This window comes from Rhinoraja longicauda, chromosome 9 (genome assembly GCF_053455715.1).
Source record: "Rhinoraja longicauda isolate Sanriku21f chromosome 9, sRhiLon1.1, whole genome shotgun sequence".
NCBI classification, from domain to species: Eukaryota; Metazoa; Chordata; class Chondrichthyes; order Rajiformes; family Arhynchobatidae; genus Rhinoraja; species Rhinoraja longicauda.
The window spans coordinates 54,172,535-54,189,518 of NC_135961.1; the positions used below are offsets into that span (position 1 = coordinate 54,172,535).

General features: G+C 45.5%; 1 protein-coding gene across 1 annotated transcript; it reads right to left on the reverse strand.

Moving 5' to 3' along the window:
- Positions 1-4,177: 4,177 nt before the first annotated feature.
- Positions 4,178-8,745, reverse strand: LOC144597070 (interleukin-17A-like). The gene is made up of 3 exons (XM_078405985.1): positions 8,722-8,745; positions 5,484-5,710; positions 4,178-4,415 (listed from the first exon to the last, which is right to left on the reverse strand). The coding sequence occupies exons 1-3, from the start codon at positions 8,743-8,745 to the stop codon at positions 4,178-4,180; spliced, it is 489 nt and encodes a 162-aa protein (XP_078262111.1).
- Positions 8,746-16,984: the final 8,239 nt, after the last annotated feature.

Genomic DNA, 16,984 nt, shown 5'->3' on the forward strand with positions numbered 1-16,984 from the left:
GGATCCCATGCGATCTAACCTTCCGGAGCAGCCTTGCATGTGGAACCCTGTCTAATGCTTTGCTGAAGTCCATATATACATCTCCAGGTCTGCCCTCATCGACCTTTCCGGTCACGTCTTCAAACAAAACTCAATCGAATTTGTGAGACACGACTTCCCACGAACAAACCCATGCTGACTATCCCTAATCAGCTCTTGCTCGTCTAAATGCCTGTATATCGTATCCCTCAGAATACTCTCAAGCAACTTTCAACCGACAGATGTTAAGCTCTTGACGAAAGAGACAGAAAGTTGTGAATCTGTGGAATTCTCTGCCTCAGAAGGCAGTGGAGGCCAATTCTCTGAATGCATTCAGGAGAGAGCTGGATAGAGCTCTTAAGGATAGCGGAGTCAGGGGGTATGGGGAGCTGGCAGGAACGGGGTACTGATTGAGAATGATCAGCCATGATCACATTGAATGGCGGTGCTGGCTCGATGGGCCGAATGGCCTCCTCCTGCACCTATTGTCTTGTCTAAAGCTCTGCTTCAGAAAGGCTGCCAATATCATCAACGGTTCACACCATCCTGGCTATGCTTTTATCTCACTGCTACCATTGGGAAGAAGATACAAGAATCTGAGAAATGTTATCTCTGGGTTCAAGAACAGCTTCTTCCCATCAACCATTGGCTCTTGAAACACCCTGCACAACTATTACCACAACCCTACCTGAGCAATGATCTACCTAGGGACTTTGTATAGGTTGTACTGGTACTCTGGCTTGCACTTTTATAGTTACTTAGTAATAACCAATAATTTGTTGTATTATTGTCTACTTTATATTTATTTATTGTATCATTGTGCCAATGTGCCTGTAAACCTGCAGCAAGTAAGAATTTGATTATTCTATTTCCAGTGCATTTAACAATTAAATATTTTTGACTCTTGACTCTCAATGTTTGGACAAGCACCTAAACCACCAAGACCAAATGGGATTAGCGTTGATGGTAATTGGTGGTTGGCATAGACCTGGTAGGCAGCAGTGACTGTTTCTGAACTGTATGGTAATGTGATGGACTGACATTGTTGATTTAAATTAAAGATTATGCTTTATGATATTTAAAGCACCCATCAGATAAATTAGCTTCTCCTCTTTAGGGTGGAAATGTCAAAGACTAGAGGGCATAGCTTTAAGGTGAAAGGGGCAAAGTTTAGAGGAGATGTGCAGGCAAGTTTTTTTTATACATAGGGTTGGGGTGCCTGGAACCCGCTGCTAGAGGTGGCGGTGGATGCAGTACGATAGTAGCATTTAAGAGGCTTTTAGTTAGGCATGTGGATATGCAGGGAATGGAGAAGTATGGATCATGCTCAGGCAGATGAGATTAGCTTAGCTGGGCATCATGTACGGCACAGACTTTGTGGGCCGAAGGGCCTGTTCCTGTGTTGTACTTTTTTAATGTTCAATATGAAGTAGTGCAAAAAATACTAAAGCACAATCATGGAATAACCAACTGATGTAAAGAGTATGCACACTTCCAGGGAGACGGTGTGAAAGGTGATTTTATTGTGAATTGGTACAAAAAACCCTTGTTGGTTTTTTGGACAGCCCTGCTGGAGCCAGCATATACTGCAATAGGCTGAATGGCCTCCTATTGGGACATTTCTTGACATTGATATCAGATGCTTAAAATGTAATGCACATGACAAGAACGGTGGCGCTGCGGTAGAGTTGCTGCCTTACAGCGAATGTAGCGCCGGAGACTCAGGTTCGATCCTGACTATGGGCGCCGTCTGTACGGAGTTTGTACGTTCTCCCCGTAACCTGTGTGGGTTTTTTCCGCGATCTTCGGTTTCCTCCCACACTCCAAAGACGTACAGGTATCAAGTCAAGTCAAGTCAATTTTATTTTGTATAGCACATTTAAAAACAACCCACGTTGACCAAAGTGCTGCACATCTGATTAGGTGTAGGTTAATTGTCCCGAGTGTGTGTAGGATAGTGTTAATGTGTGGGGATCGCTGGGCGGCGCGGACTCGGTGGGCCGAAGGGCCTGTTTCCGCGCAGTATCTCTAAATCTAAATCTAAATTCTTCAGTTCCCTGCAGTCTGAATTTTGGACTGTTAACTGGAAGGACTAGCGATAGAATTGTACTTCTGTATAACATCTTTCCCCAGAGTGTTGTTCTGATAATGTGTGTGCCGATGAACCCAGAAAAGATACTCAAACTGAAGCCGCAAATGCTCAACACATGAATCTTTATTTTAAAACTAAATTATACAGGTGAGGCTCTTTAGACAGAAACATTTCATATAAATACCAAAAAAATAACTTAATAAATTAATAATTAATACATTCTCAATCTTCCCTTTGCTTCACATTCCCAGATCTCCGAAGTGACCAGCTCTAGTAATTCCTGACCTTGCTTGGCTTCCCACCCAGGTACAATGGAGAGGGCAGGCCGACGTGACCAGCTGACTTGAGCAGGGATTATGGCAGCCCCGACTTGGGGTTGATATCTTTGGCCAATGTTCCCAATTCAACCTGGTTGCAAGTCGTCAATGGACAGCAAACAGCAACTGGCTATTGCAGATCTGATGCCCTTGATCTTAGCTTACAGTTGCTCTCGATGATACTATCTCAACAATCTGGGCGGAACCCACCACAATCTTGTCCACCTCTAACGAACTGCGCAACAAAAAAAAGCCCTGCTAAGCTAACGTTCAGTTGACTGCATTTGCCGACAAGCACCTGATGCGTGGTGACCCCCAGTTGCAATACCCAGGGAGTACTGTGGTCTCCAAGCCATCGCCTTTCCTTCCCTGGCTGGAAGAACAATGAGGGGGAGGGCAGAGGGAGCAAATAGTCTGCGTATAAATTATTATGTGTACAGTCTGCACTCTCCAGGGCATGAAGCAGCTGCAGATCCAATGCACATGGCCCAACCCCCAAAGATCTGAGACTGGTACTTACAATAATAGTCTGTACACTGCAAGATCCTGGAGGTCGCAGGCTTGCAGTGTGACTATCTGACTGAAATTGGTATCTGGTTAAAGGGATTGGGTGTGAGTGCACCTGGGGCAGAGCCATTCCAGTTAGAGAGGGAGGCATCCCTTTCTAATATGCTGGGAGCTATAATATCCTTTGCAAGGCAAGCTACAGACAAAGCCACTGATTATAGTGAAGGCTGAGAGACTGAAGGAGGTGGAGGGGCGACCGGAGAGAGTAGGAAGGTGGTATTGAGACTGAGCATCAGCCATGAACTGACCTGCAGGGAGAGGTTTGGCAGGGTAGGACTTTAGTCCTTGTAATGCAAGAGACTGAAAGCGATCTTTTGGTGGTGTATAAAATCTTGAGAGGAATAGATAGGTGAATACACAAAGCCTTTTTCGTAGGGTAAGGGAATCAAGAACTAGAGGTCATGTTTAAGGTGAGAGGGGAAAGATTTAATAGGAACCCGAGGAGCAACATTTTCACAATGTATGTGGAATGAGCTGCCAAGAGACGTGGTTGAGGCAGGTACGTAACATTTACCAGGCATTTGGACAGGTACAAAGGTTTCAAGGGACAGGGGCCAAACATGGGTTAATGGGCCTAGCGTAGATGGGGGTATCTCAGTCAGCATGGAAAAGTTGGGCTGAAGGACCTGTTTACGTGCTGTGTGACTCCATGGCCACATTGAATAGGGAAGCAAGCTGGAAATGCCAAACGGCCTGCTCTAATTTTCTTTGTTGCGCAGTTGTTATCTACCGCAACTGTTTAAGAGGGAATAGGAGAGGCCAATCGCCTTCATCATGTTTTTTTTCATTGAGAGTTTGTGTCGGGGGGGCGGGGGGGGGGGGGGGGTGGGGTGGATAAGGGGTGGACAAGGGGTAGACAAGGGACAACATCCAAGGTCTTTGTGATGCCCCATATCCTCACCAGTCAGGTTCCAGGACCGCCAACTTCATGCCTCTGACTGCGATTATACTCAGGCTGAGGATGGTTGGTGATCATTTCAATGTTAAGGTGACAGTGTCTCCTCTTACCCTGGGGGAGGGGGTAGAGGAGTGAGTGCTTTGCAGCGGTACTTTTGGCTGGCTTCCAATTCGAATGCTGCCTCCCTCACTGGTTCCAGTTTAAAATGTTTAAGAATATGCTACTACTTGGGTTGGGGTTGGCTGGACATGACTCTATCCTTTGACACATCTACAGCTGGCTCTATCAGCCACTCATGACATTGGGACGAACACAGACACAAGCAACAGGGACCAAGAGTTTCTCCATGTGGAATGTGATCGTGTCGCCAGCTGACTTCTTCTTCCTGAGGACGAGCATCTCATGCTTGACCAGACGGGTGTTCAGATCTGGATCCTTGATGCCCCGGCTGTTGAAGCATTGTGTGCTCACACACTCTGCCTTATAGATGGAAGAAGGATAGCGATTGGCATCAATGTCCTCCCTGCAAGAAGAGAAATGAGTAAACCATCACGTTGTTATAGGGACTGTTTAGTTTAGTTTAGATAAGAGATACAGCGTGGAAACAGGCTCTTCAGCCCACCGAGGCCAGCGATCACCCCATATGTACCACCATCCTACATGCTCGGGACAATACACAATCTTTACCAGGGCCAATTAACCTACAAAAATCTGCGTCTTTGAGGTGTGGGAGGATAAAGGACCACCCAGAGAAAACCCACTCCATTGTCGGGAGAAGGTACAAACTCCGTACAGACAGTACCCTTAGTCAGAATCGAACCCGGGTCTCTGGCACTGTAAGGCAGCAACTCTATCGCTGCACCACTGTGCCATACGGTGACTGCCCTTATACCCTGCAATGGAAGAGGATCAGAAGCATGCTGGGCATCGAGAGCCTATTATAAAGGTATCTGGTGGCTTCTTGAATGATGATGAAGCAATGTGAAGTGAGCGGTGTTACAGAGAGAGCAATGAAGAGCTCACAGTGACAAGGAGAGTGTCGGTGAACAAGCAGTGATGGGAAACCAGGAGAGGTGGGGTGTCCTCAGTGATGGTACGATCACCAGAGATCCTAAAGGGGATAAGAGACTGGCAGCCTACAGTGATCGAGACAGCGAAGGAGGTAGTGTAGTGATGGGGAGCTGGCGTGAAGGAGTGCCCTTATCAATGGAAGGAGTGATGGAGTGACAGCCTGCAGGGATGGGCAACCATGGTGTGGTGGGACTGATGGAGAACTGATTTGTAAGGATATCAGGGGTTATGGGGAGAAGGCAGGAGAATGGGGTTGAGAGAGAAAGATAGATTACCCATGATTGAATGGCGGAGTAGACCGGATGCGCCGAATGGCCTAATTTTGCTCCTACAACTTATGAACATAAACTCCCGGTGACAGAGAGCCTGCAGTGATCGACAACTCAGTGCAATGGAGGTAGATTGTAAGAGAGTGATGGAGTGTTTGACTGAGGGTGTATGAGAGTGATTCTCTGGTGGTTTAGTGTTTTTTGGAGATGATGGGATTGTAAAGGAAGGAGAGGTTATGAGTTGAACTTACTTGTAGAACCAAGGGGACAGAGAGCGGTTCCTGAAGGACGATTCGTGGATGTGGCCGTCGTACTTGGAGAATTTGTCAGACAGCTTTATGTTTCCCAAGACCAGCATGTACTCTGGGGTTCTCTTTAAGCGCAGGTGGTCCCGTTTCTTTCTGTTGTTTTTGCCTTTTGCCGCAGAGGCAGTTCCTGTCAGGACGGCGAGCAGCAAGACGACCAGCACAGTCGAAGCCTGAAAAAATAGCCATAGCGCCATTTAGCACATCGCCTCAGATGACAACCTGCCGCGGCTGTGAATCTATTCAACTTCAGCAATGATTATCGCAATGGCAAGACCCTGAACAGCATGGATGTACAGAGCAATCTTGGGTTCCAAGTCACATAGCTCCATGAAGCAGCAACACAAGTAGATAGAGTGGTAAAGAAGGTGGATGAAATTCTTGCTGGTCAAGGCACTGAGTCAGGATGTCATGTTGCAGTTTAAAAACCTTTGGTTGGGCTGCATTTGGAGTATTGCATGCAGTTCTGGTCATCCCGTTTACAGGAAGGCCGTGGAGGTTTTGGAGGGGGTGCAAAGTGCAATATCAAAATATTGCATGGATTAGAGGATATTAGCTATAAGGAGCAGGAAAGAACTGCCGATGATGATTTAAATCGAAGATAGACACAATTTGCTGGAGTAACAGCGAGACAGGCAGCATCTCTGGAGAGAAGGAATGGGTGACATTTCTTCAGTCTGAAGAAGGGTCTCGACCCGAAACGTCACCCATTCCTTCTCTCCAGAGATGCTGCCTGTCTCGCTGTTACTCCAGCATTTTGCGTCTACCTTCAGCTATAAGGTGGAGTTAGACATACTTGGACATTGAAGGGAGACATGATAGAGAGGCATAGATAGGGTAAACAGTCGGAGTTTTTTTCCAGGATGGAAATGTAGAATACTCTAAGAGCAGAGGGGGAGGTTTAAAGTAGATGTGTGAGGCGATTATTTACCCAATGTGCACTAATTGGATATAATGGAACTGATGAACTAAGGAACATTATTGTTAATACACAAGGCAAATTGGTTATAATGCAATTTTGTTCAGGAATTAACACCACAAAAGTTAGTCTGGAATGTGACAAAGTTTCTTGGGGCGAAAAAAGAAAACCAAGGATAAAACGGTTTCTATGTAACCTCCCCACAGTAATCAGATTCCATTGTCATTTAAGAACACAGTGGCCATGGAAATTGACAAATAGTTACTTCCACAGACACTTGTGCAATGATACTCTATTAGACAATATAACATACAGCCTTTAAGCTTGTGTTTTAAGCTTGCAGTAACAAAATGCACTAATAAAAACCTTTGATCCCCCTTTGAAAACCCTGCAGTTAAAGAAACTTTCTTATTGTAAGTTTTAAACTCCTAAGTCTAAAACCCCCCTTTGCCCCATTGACACAATTGTTTCCATAAGACAATTTTATGTCATGCAAGGTTGCTTAGGAATCACATTACAGCAGAATGACTTGTAGTACCTCATTTTATTATTGCAGTTTAGTTTCGTTTCGAGATACAGCGCGGAAACAGGCCCTTCGGCCCACCAAGTCCGCACCGACCAGCAATCCCTGCACATTAATGCCATCCTACACACACTCGGGACAAATTTACACTTATACCAAGCCAATTAACCTACAAACCTATACGTCTTTGGAGAGTGCGAAGAAACCTAAGATCTCGGAGAAAACCCACGAGGTCACGGGGAAAACCTACAAACACCGTACAGACAGGATCCGTAGTCAGGATCGAACCCGGGACTCCGACGCTGAAAGCGCTGTAAGGCAGCAACTCTACAGCTGCGCCACCGTGCCGCCCACACATTTGAAAGGCCATGGTAGAAAGGTTACTTGGCCCGCATTGACAGTGTGCACGGGAGCATTGGGTAGTGCATGACTTCCTTCTATTTCAACACTGGCAAATCAGTTTTTATTTGAACCTCCTGTGGTCTTTGAAGTGAAATGTATTGAGTGGTGAGAGGTTTAAACATTGATAAGGCCACATCCTCCTTAAAAGGCATAAAACCTTCACCGAGAAAGAATGTTTGATAATCATGCTCCTCTGCGATTCTGAGACTCACTGCGATAAACCTTGGACAAGATAAGTCTAACAAAATCACAGTTTTCACGAGATACAAGAAAATAGGAACAGGGGTAGACCAACCGGCCCTTCAAGCCGTTCAATATGCTCCACACAAAACTCCACACAGACAGCAACCGAGGCAATTAGACAGCAATTCTACCAGCTGTACCGCCCCGTGTTAGACCTGCGTAGTGCTTTAGCATAATTTGGATAAATGGCTGGAGAGCACATCTGGATTTCTGGCCATTGTTTATCCAACATCACAGACTCACTGTTTATTGGGCCTTTGAAACATAATGATTTGTGACCTTGCTGGACATGAAAACTTATTTTCCTCCACACAATAACCTATCTTAAGCTCCAGAGACTCGAGAGACCACAGATGCTGGAACCTGTCTGATGGAGGAACCCAGCAGGTCAGGTGGCATCTGTGGATGCAGAGGAAAGGTAGCCATTTTGGATTGAGACCCTGCATCACGACCTTAAGTGATCTCTCCTCCCAAAACCTAAACACATTTAGGAATATCTCTGCTAAAATCCTTTCACTGCATTAGCACAGACCTCAATCACTAAGTATTCAGGTGAAACTGCAAGTGGAGATGGGAGTGCAGCCTTGATTCAGTTTTATATTAATGCCTGCACTTTGCTGCTTGAGGTAATCCTATGTCCACAGGCTATCAGTTCGACCGTAAATTTTCACTGAAAATTTATCAGTGGCGTATCTAAGCAGAAGCGTGACATGGTTTGGCTTTTGAGTTGAATTTATTATTGTCACGTGTACCGAGGTACAGTGAAAAGCTTTTCTGTTTGTGTGTTATCCACTCAGCGAAAAGACTATACACAAGCTGTCTGCAGTGTACAGACACAGGATAGCACAGTTAGTATAAGAAAGTAAGAAGGTTTTCCTTGGGGGCCCTGCTGTTCAAGGGCCACAAACTTAAACTTTCCTGGCTTTATTTGCGGTACCTTCTGCTCATATTTATGCTGATGTCCCAAAACATCACCTGTCCCTCTACCCCCACAAATGCTGCCTGACCTTCTAGGTTCCTCATTTGCTCCAGATTACAACATCTTCAATATCTAGTGGATCTCCCTCCTCATTTTTAAACAAATTCCCATCACTCACCATAAGTCTTTCCTTGCAAAACATCTTGGAGTCTCTTGCTTGTTCTCTTCTGGGTTGCTTGAGGTTGGTCTCCCCTGAATGAGGCAGTGTCTGCTCTGAAGTCTGCCTTGAGTCTGGTTGTTTGAGCACTTGCTGCGTGCTCTTTTATAGTGGGCAACATCCACGTGGTTTGCTGCTGGTTCCTGGTAGCAGCGGAGGGGTTTCTACCACCTAGTACGTAAATGATATCACCAGATGACTGAGTCAGGGGTTAAGACCCCGAGAGTCACCAAATTATGGACTTTCCTCTTGTTTCTAACAATCTAGAGCATAATTAATCTGAAAACCACATCTAACCTAGTTTACGGAGTTAGGATCAAAGCAGCAACCTGCCTTGAGTGGTGAATCTAGCTTAGACGTTAACACTCTGCTGTCTTTGTGATGAGATCCTCACTTCATGGAGGGTGGCCTTTTGGCATAACACTGCCTGTTGGGGTTTACGTTGACCAGGGAAGTAGGAGACCCTTGGGTTAGAGTGGTCACTGATCTGCGCTCGGCAGCCGAGGCACATCGATTGAGGCTTCCAATCCCAATCCCGGTCCAGTGCCCACCGCCTATATGCTTTCCTTAAGCTAGAGGATCAGTGGGGAAAAAAAATATTGGGAATAGGTGGAGACTCAGAGCTCAGTGAGAAACGTATTTGGTTCAAGTGAGAATTTCATTGTTCTGTTGTCGGTATAAATGACAATTAAACTCTTGTGACTCTTGACCGAGATACTGAGTGGTCGCCACTGTTTCCAAGCTGAGTTGTTAGCCCTGGGCCCATCTGTTCTTTCAGGATGATGGAAAAGATCCCATGGAAGTGTATTGAACAAGATCTGATCAACATTTCCCGAACATCATGAGAAAAGATTGTCCTGTCATTATTTCATTGTAAGTTCATTTCTGTGCTCAAATCTAACTACACGCCTGGAAAGGTTACCACAAACCTTTGCTCTTTTTTCAGCCCCTTCTTATACTGTTACTTTTAGATTTGCATTCACTTCCTGGTCAAAACCTACAGTCGGATCTGCTCTCACCTCTGTGCTGCTTGATGCTCCATGTCCCACCCATGCATCTCGATTCCTTGCATTTCTATGGTGAACTAATAGTCTCATTCCTCTCATTCTCAAAAAACTCATTATTTTCTACAGTTCAGGTCTATAGGTGAGGCAGAGAAGGGTGCTCACTCCTTTGAATTGGAGTCTGGAGATACGTTTGGTTGGGATTATGGTGTTGAAGGCAGAAAAACCTTGGGTTCATCTACTACAAGCAAAACTCCATAACTGTGTAACCTATAGGCTGATTAATGACTGGTAATCTGCAGAATGGCATTTGGTTGAGTGTCTGCTCTCTGGAAGCCTTTAACATGCACTGTACGTTGCATTAGTTTAGAGATACAGCATGCAAACAGGCCACTTGGCCCACCAAATCCACACCGTCCAATATTCACCCTGTATGCTCGTTCTATCCCTGATTCTAGGGACAATTTACAGAAACAAATTAACCTACGAACCCGCATGTCTTTGGAATGTGGGAGGAAACCGGAGTACCTGAAGAAAACCCACACGGTCACAGGGAGAACATATGAACTCCAAGGTCAGGATCGAATCCAGATCTCAGGTGCTGTAAGGCAGCAACTCTACCACTCTGTCACCCTGGCTGTAAATTATAAGAGTAGACCAACTGATCACTTTGTCAGCAATGCAGTCACATTTTTAGTCTGTTTGTTAGGGTTCGAGTGGCTCACAAAGAAAAGCATGCCACTTTGAGCAGTGCTCAAAGGAACACTAGATGAGAGAGCAGGTTTTTGCTTTGGTGTCCTAGCTCCTGGTAAAGCAGACATCGCCCCCGTGACAATTGTAGACCTCTTTTTTTTTGTGGCTACAATACGTTAGCTATTCCATGACCGGGTTGGCCGCGGGAGGGAGTGCACGGCCTCGATGGTGGAGTGGGCCGCTGGAGGCCCTGCAACAGCCTGGGGCCCAGCTGGTCTGGGTGCCGCTCCAAGAGGCCGAGGGCATGGAACACACACGACCGACTGTGGTGGAGCAGCGGCAGAGAACACCATGCCAACCCTGCAACGCCGCCAAGACAATGGGCCTTCACGGTCAGGTCAAGAACCCTGCACTTACAACAACTACGACATGAAAATGGCGCCAAACTGGCGACTGTATACTGTCTCCGTGTACTACTGCTATTCGACCCTCTCGGAGCCTAGACTCTCCCACTAGTGGAAACATCCTCTCCACATCCACTCTATCCAAGCCTTTCACTATTCTGCATGTTTCAATGAGGTCCCCCCCTCATTCTTCCCAACTCCAGCTAGTACAGCCCAATTGCCAACTAACGCTTATCATAGGTTAACCTCATTCCTGGGATCATTCTTGTAAACCTCCTCTGAATCCTCTACAGGGTCAGCAGATCCTTCCTCAGATATGGTGCACAAAATTGCTCACAATATTCCAAATGTGGCCTTACCAGTGACTTAGAGAGTTTCGGCATTACATCCCTGTTTTGTATACAAGCCCTCTTGAAAATGCAGTTTGCTTTCCAGGAAGAACCTGGTTCCACTCCAATTTGTCAAACACCACAACAAATCAACAGCAGATGCGATCTCGCTGGCTCTCCACTTTGCAATGAGCCTCTTGGACAACAAGAACACACATATCAGGCTGTTGTTTATCAATTGTAGCTCTGTGTTCACCATCTTCCTTGCGAAACCCATCATCATTCTCTTGAGAATTGAGCCTCTGCTCTTCCCAGCAATGCAATCGGTTCCTCAGCAGCAGACCTCAATCAGTATGAATTGGCAACAAAACTTCCTCCTCACTCACCATTATCTCTGGGGCACACCAAGGCTGTGTGCTCAGTCTTGCATTCTACACTCTACCCATAATTGTGTATGTACAGTAGCCACAGCTGAAACGCTATCTTTAAATTTGCCAATGATACCACTGTGTTGAACAAATAATATTTAAAGATGGGTCATAGTACTGGAGGGAGATCATTAATCTGATTGAATTGTGCCAGAATGGCGATATATTCTAAATATTAGCACATCCATGGAGCTAAATGCTGACTCGGGAAGTTAAACATTAACCTGTTTTTATCAGCGGGACTGCAGTGGAGTTAACAGCTTTAAGTTCCTGGGTGTGCACATCTCTGGAGATCTGTCCTGGGACCAGCACTCTCCACCTGATGCGACCAGCAGATGCTAAGGTCAGCTGGCATGATTTTACAGGACCCCTCACATGTCCTGTTCTCTGCGTTTGAATGGCTCCCCTCAGGACGCCGGCTTCGCTGCCCAGGCTGAAGGACACAGAGGAGAAGGGTAACTTTTGTCTCCAAGGCTGCTCAGCTCTTCAACTCCCAACCACCCCTGTCCCACTGCTCACCCTGCTAATCCCCCCCCCCCCCCCCCCCCAAATAGTTTTTGTACTATTCTATGTGCCTTTGTAAATTGCCCCACGGGGACAGATAAAGTGTTTTTGAACCTTGAACTTGAATACAATTACAAAGAAACCTCATCAATGCCTCTGCTTCTTCAGATATTTGAAGAGATTTAGCACGTTGCTGACTCTATAATTCTACATGTGTTCAGTGGAGAGTATACTGACTGGTTGCACCATGACCTGGTTTGGTAACTCGAAGGCTTAAGAATGAAGAAGGCTGCAAAAAAGTGGTGGGCATTGCCTGGTCCATCTTGAGTATTATTGAAGTGATGCAGTGGAAAAAGGCCATTCGGCCCAACTTGCCCAGACGGGCCAACATGTCCCAGCTATACTTGCCCCACCTGCTTGTGTTTGGTCCATGTCCCTCCAAACCTGTCCTATCCATGTATCTGTCTAACTGTTTCTTAAATGTTGGGATAGACCCTGCCTCAACTACCTCCTCTGGCATTTTGTTCCATACACCCACCATGCTTTGTGTGAAAAAGTTACCCCTCAGATTCCTATTAAATCTTTTCCCCTTCACCTTAAACCTATGTCCTCTGGTTCTCAATTCGCCTATTCTGGGCAAGTGACTTAGTGCATCCACCTGATCTATTTCCTCTCATGATTTTATACACCTCAATAAGATTAACCCTCTTGCTCCTGCGCTCTAAGAAATAGAGTTCCAGCCTACCCACATCTCCCTATTGCTCAGAACCTCGAGCCCTGGCAACATCCTTGTAAATCTTTGTGCCCTTTCCAGTTTGACAACATATTTCCTATAACATGGTGCCCAGAACTGAACATATTGCTCTAAATAGGGCCTCATCAAGATCTTGTACAACTATAACATGACCTCCCAACTTCTATACTCAATATTCTGATTGATGAAGGCCGATGTGCCAAACGCCTTTATAACCACCCTTTCTACCTGCAATGCCACCTTCATGGAACTTTGTGCCTGCACTCCTAGATTGTCCTGCTCTACAACACTCCCCAGAGCCCTACCATTCTATGTGTAGGTCCTGCCCATGTTAGACTTTCCAAAGTGCAACACCTCACATTTCTCTATTAAATTCCATCAACAATTTCTCAACCCTGACATCAGTGGTGGGGAAGATGCTGGAGTAAATTATAAAAGACGAAATTGCGGAGCATTTGGATCGCAGTAACAGGATCGTTCCGAGTCAGCATGGATTTACGAAGGGGAAATCGTGCTTGATTAATCTACTGGAATTTTTTGAGGATGTAACTAGGAAAATTGACAGGGGGGAGCCGGTGGATGTGGTGTACCTCGACTTTCAGAAAGCCTTCGACAAGGTCCCACATAGGAGATTGGTGGGCAAAATTAGAGCACATGGTATTGGAGGTAGGGTACTGACATGGATAGAAAGTTGGTTGACAGACAGAAACCAAAGAGTGGGGATAAATGGGTCCCTTTCAGAATGGCAGGCAGTGACTAGTGGGGTACCACAAGGCTCGGTGTTGGGACCGCAGCTATTTACAATATACATCAATGACTTGGATGAAGGGATTAAAAGTACCATTAGCAAATTTGCCGATGATACAAAGCTTGGTGGCAGTGTGAACTGTGAGGAAGATGCTATGAGGTTGCAGGGTGACTTGGACAGGTTGTGTGAGTGGGCGGATGCATGGCAGATGCAGTTTAATATAGATAAGTGTGAGGTTATCCACGTTGGTGGTAAGAATAGGAAGGCAGATTATTATCTGAATGGTGTCAAGTTAGGAAAAGGGGACGTACAACGTGATCTGGGTGTCTTAGTGCATCAGTCACTGAAAGGAAGCATGCAGGTACAGCAGGCAGTGAAGAAAGCCAATGGAATGTTGGCCTTCATAACAAGAGGAGTTGAGTATAGGAGCAAAGAGGTCCTTCTGCAGTTGTACAGGGCCCTAGTGAGACCGCACCTGGAGTACTGTGTGCAGTTTTGGTCTCCAAATTTGAGGAAGGATATTCTTGCTATTGAGGGCGTGCAGCGTAGGTTTACTAGGTTAATTCCCGGAATGGCGGGACTGTCATATGTTGAAAGACTGGAGCGACTAGGTTTGTATACATTGGAAGTTAGAAGGATGAGAAGGGATCTTATCGAAACGTATAAAATTATTAAGGGGTTGGACACGTTAGAGGCAGGAAACATGTTCCCAATGTTGGGGGAGTCCAGAACCAGGGGCCACAGTTTAAGAATAAGGGGTAGGCCATTTAGAACAGAGATGAGGAAAAACTTTTTTATTCAGAGAGTTGTAAATCTGTGGAATTCTCTGCCTCAGAGGGCAGTGGAGGCCAATTCTCTGAATACATTCAAGAGAGAGCTAGATAGAGCTCTTAAGGATAGCAGAGTCAGGGGGTATGGGGAGAAGGCAGGAACGGGGTACTGATTGAGAATGATCAGCCATGATCACATTGAATGGCGGTGCTGGCTCAAACAGCCGAATGGCCTTCTCCTGCACCTATTTTCTATTGTCTATTGTCTATTGTCTAACCCACCTGGCCAATCGATCAAGATCCTGCTGCAATTTTTCACAACCATCTTCACTATCTGCAAAACCACCCACTTTTGCAAACTTGCTAATCTTGCTGTGTATGTTCTCATCCAAATCATTGATATTGATGGCAAACAGTAACGGGCCCAGCACCTAACTCTGAGGCACATCACTAGTCACAGACCTCCAGTCTCAGAAGCAACCTTCCACCACCACACTCTGCTTCCTTACATGAAGCCTATTTTCTATCCATTCAGCTATCTCTCCTTGGATCCCATGCGATCGAACCTTCCGGAGCAGCCTTGCATGCGGAACCTTGTCTAATGCTTTGCTGAAGTCCATATATACATCTCCAGGTCTGCCCTCATCGACCTTTCCAGTCACGTCTTCAAACAAAACTCAATCGAATTTGTGAGACACGACTTTCCATGAACAAACCCATGCTGACTATCCCTAATCAGCTCTTGTTCGGCTAAATGCCTGTATATCGTATCCTTCAGAATACTCTCAAGCAACTTTCAACCGACAGATGTTAAGCTCTTGAAGAAAGAGACAGAAAGTTGTGAATCTGTGGAATTCTCTGCCTCAGAAGGCAGTGGAGGCCAATTCTCTGAATGCATTCAGGAGAGAGCTGGATAGAGCTCTTAAGGATAGCGGAGTCAGGGGGTATGGGGAGGTGGCAGAAACGGGGTACTGATTGAGAATGATCAGCTATGATCATATTGAATGGCGGTGCTGGCTCGATGGGCCGAATGGCCTCCTCGTGCACCTATTGTCTATTGTCTAAAGCTCTGCTTCAGAAAGGCTGCCAATATCATCAACGGTTCACACCATCCTGGCCATACTTTTATCTCACTGCTACCATTGGGAAGAAGATACAAGAATCTGAGAAATGTTATCTCTGGGTTCAAGAACAGCTTCTTCCCATCAACCATTGGCTCTTGAAACACCCTGCACAACTATTACCACAACCCTACCTGAGCAATGATCTACCTAGGGACTTTGTATAGGTTGTACTGGTACTCTGGCTTGCACTTTTATAGTTACCTAGTAATAACCAATAATTTGTTATATTATTGTCTACTTTATATTTCTTTATTGTATCATTGTGCCAATGTGCCTGTAAACCTGCAGCAAGTAAGAATTTGATTATTCTATTTCCAGTGCATTTGACAATTAAATATTTTTGACTCTTGACTCTCAATGTTTGGACAAGCAACAGTGACTGTTTCTGAACTGTATGGTACTGTGATGGACTGACATTGTTGATATAAATTAAAGATTATGCTTTATGATATTTAAAGCATCCATCAGACAAATTAGCTTCTCTGTCTTTAGGGTGGAAATGTCAAAGACTAGAGGGCATAGCTTTAAGGTGAAAGGAGCAAAGTTTAGAGGAGATGTGCAGGCAAGTTTTTTTTAAACATAGGGTTGGGGGTGCCTGGAACCCGCTGCTAGGGGTGGCGGTGGATGCAGTACGATAGTAACATTTAAGAGGCTTTTAGTTAGGCATGTGGATATGCAGGGAATGGAGAAGTATGGATCATGCTCAGGCAGATGAGATTAGCTTAGCTGGGCATCATGTTCGGCACAGACTTTGTGGGCCGAAGGGCCTGTTCCTGTGCTGTACTTTTTTAATGTTCAATATGAAGTAGTGCAAAAAATACTAAAGTACAATCATGGAATAACCAACTGATGTAAAGAGTATGCACACTTCCAGGGAGACAGTGTGAAATAGGTGATTTTATTGTGAATTGGTACAAAAAACCCTTATAGGTTTTTTGGACAGCCCTGCTGGAGTCTGCATATACTTCAATAGGCTGAATGGCCTTCTATTGGGACATTTCTTGACATTGATATCAGATGCTTAAAATGTAATGCACATGACAAGAACAGTGGCGCAGCGGTAGAGTTGCTGCCTTACAGCGAATGTAGCGCCGGAGACTCAGGTTTGATCCTGACTACGGGCGCCGTCTATACGGAGTTTGTACGTTCTACCCGTAACCTGTGTGGGTTTTCTCCGAGATCTTCGGTTTCCTCCCACACTCCAAAGATGTACAGGTATGTAGGTTAATTGACTGGGTGAATGTAAAAATTGTCCCTAGTGTGTGTAGGATAGTGTTAATGTGCGGGGATCGTTGGGCTGCGCGGACTTGGTGGGCCGAAGGGCCTGTTTCCGCGCTGTATCTCTAAATCTAAATCTAAATTCTTCAGTTCCCTGCAGTCTGAATTTTGAACTGTTAACTGGAAGGACTAGCGATAGAATTGTACTTCTGTATAACATCTTTCCCCAGAGTGTTGTTCTGATAATG

Excerpts from the sequence above, each read along its gene's own strand:
- LOC144597070 (XM_078405985.1), bottom strand. The coding sequence starts at position 8,745 with ATGTTTTGCAAGGAAAGACTTATG. Across the intron at positions 5,711-8,721 it reads TTTGCAAGGAAAGACTTATG|GCTTCGACTGTGCTGGTCGT; the intron begins GTGAGTGATGGG and ends CTATTTTTTCAG. Across the intron at positions 4,416-5,483 it reads CTGTCCCCTTGGTTCTACAA|GGAGGACATTGATGCCAATC; the intron begins GTAAGTTCAACT and ends CTCTTCTTGCAG.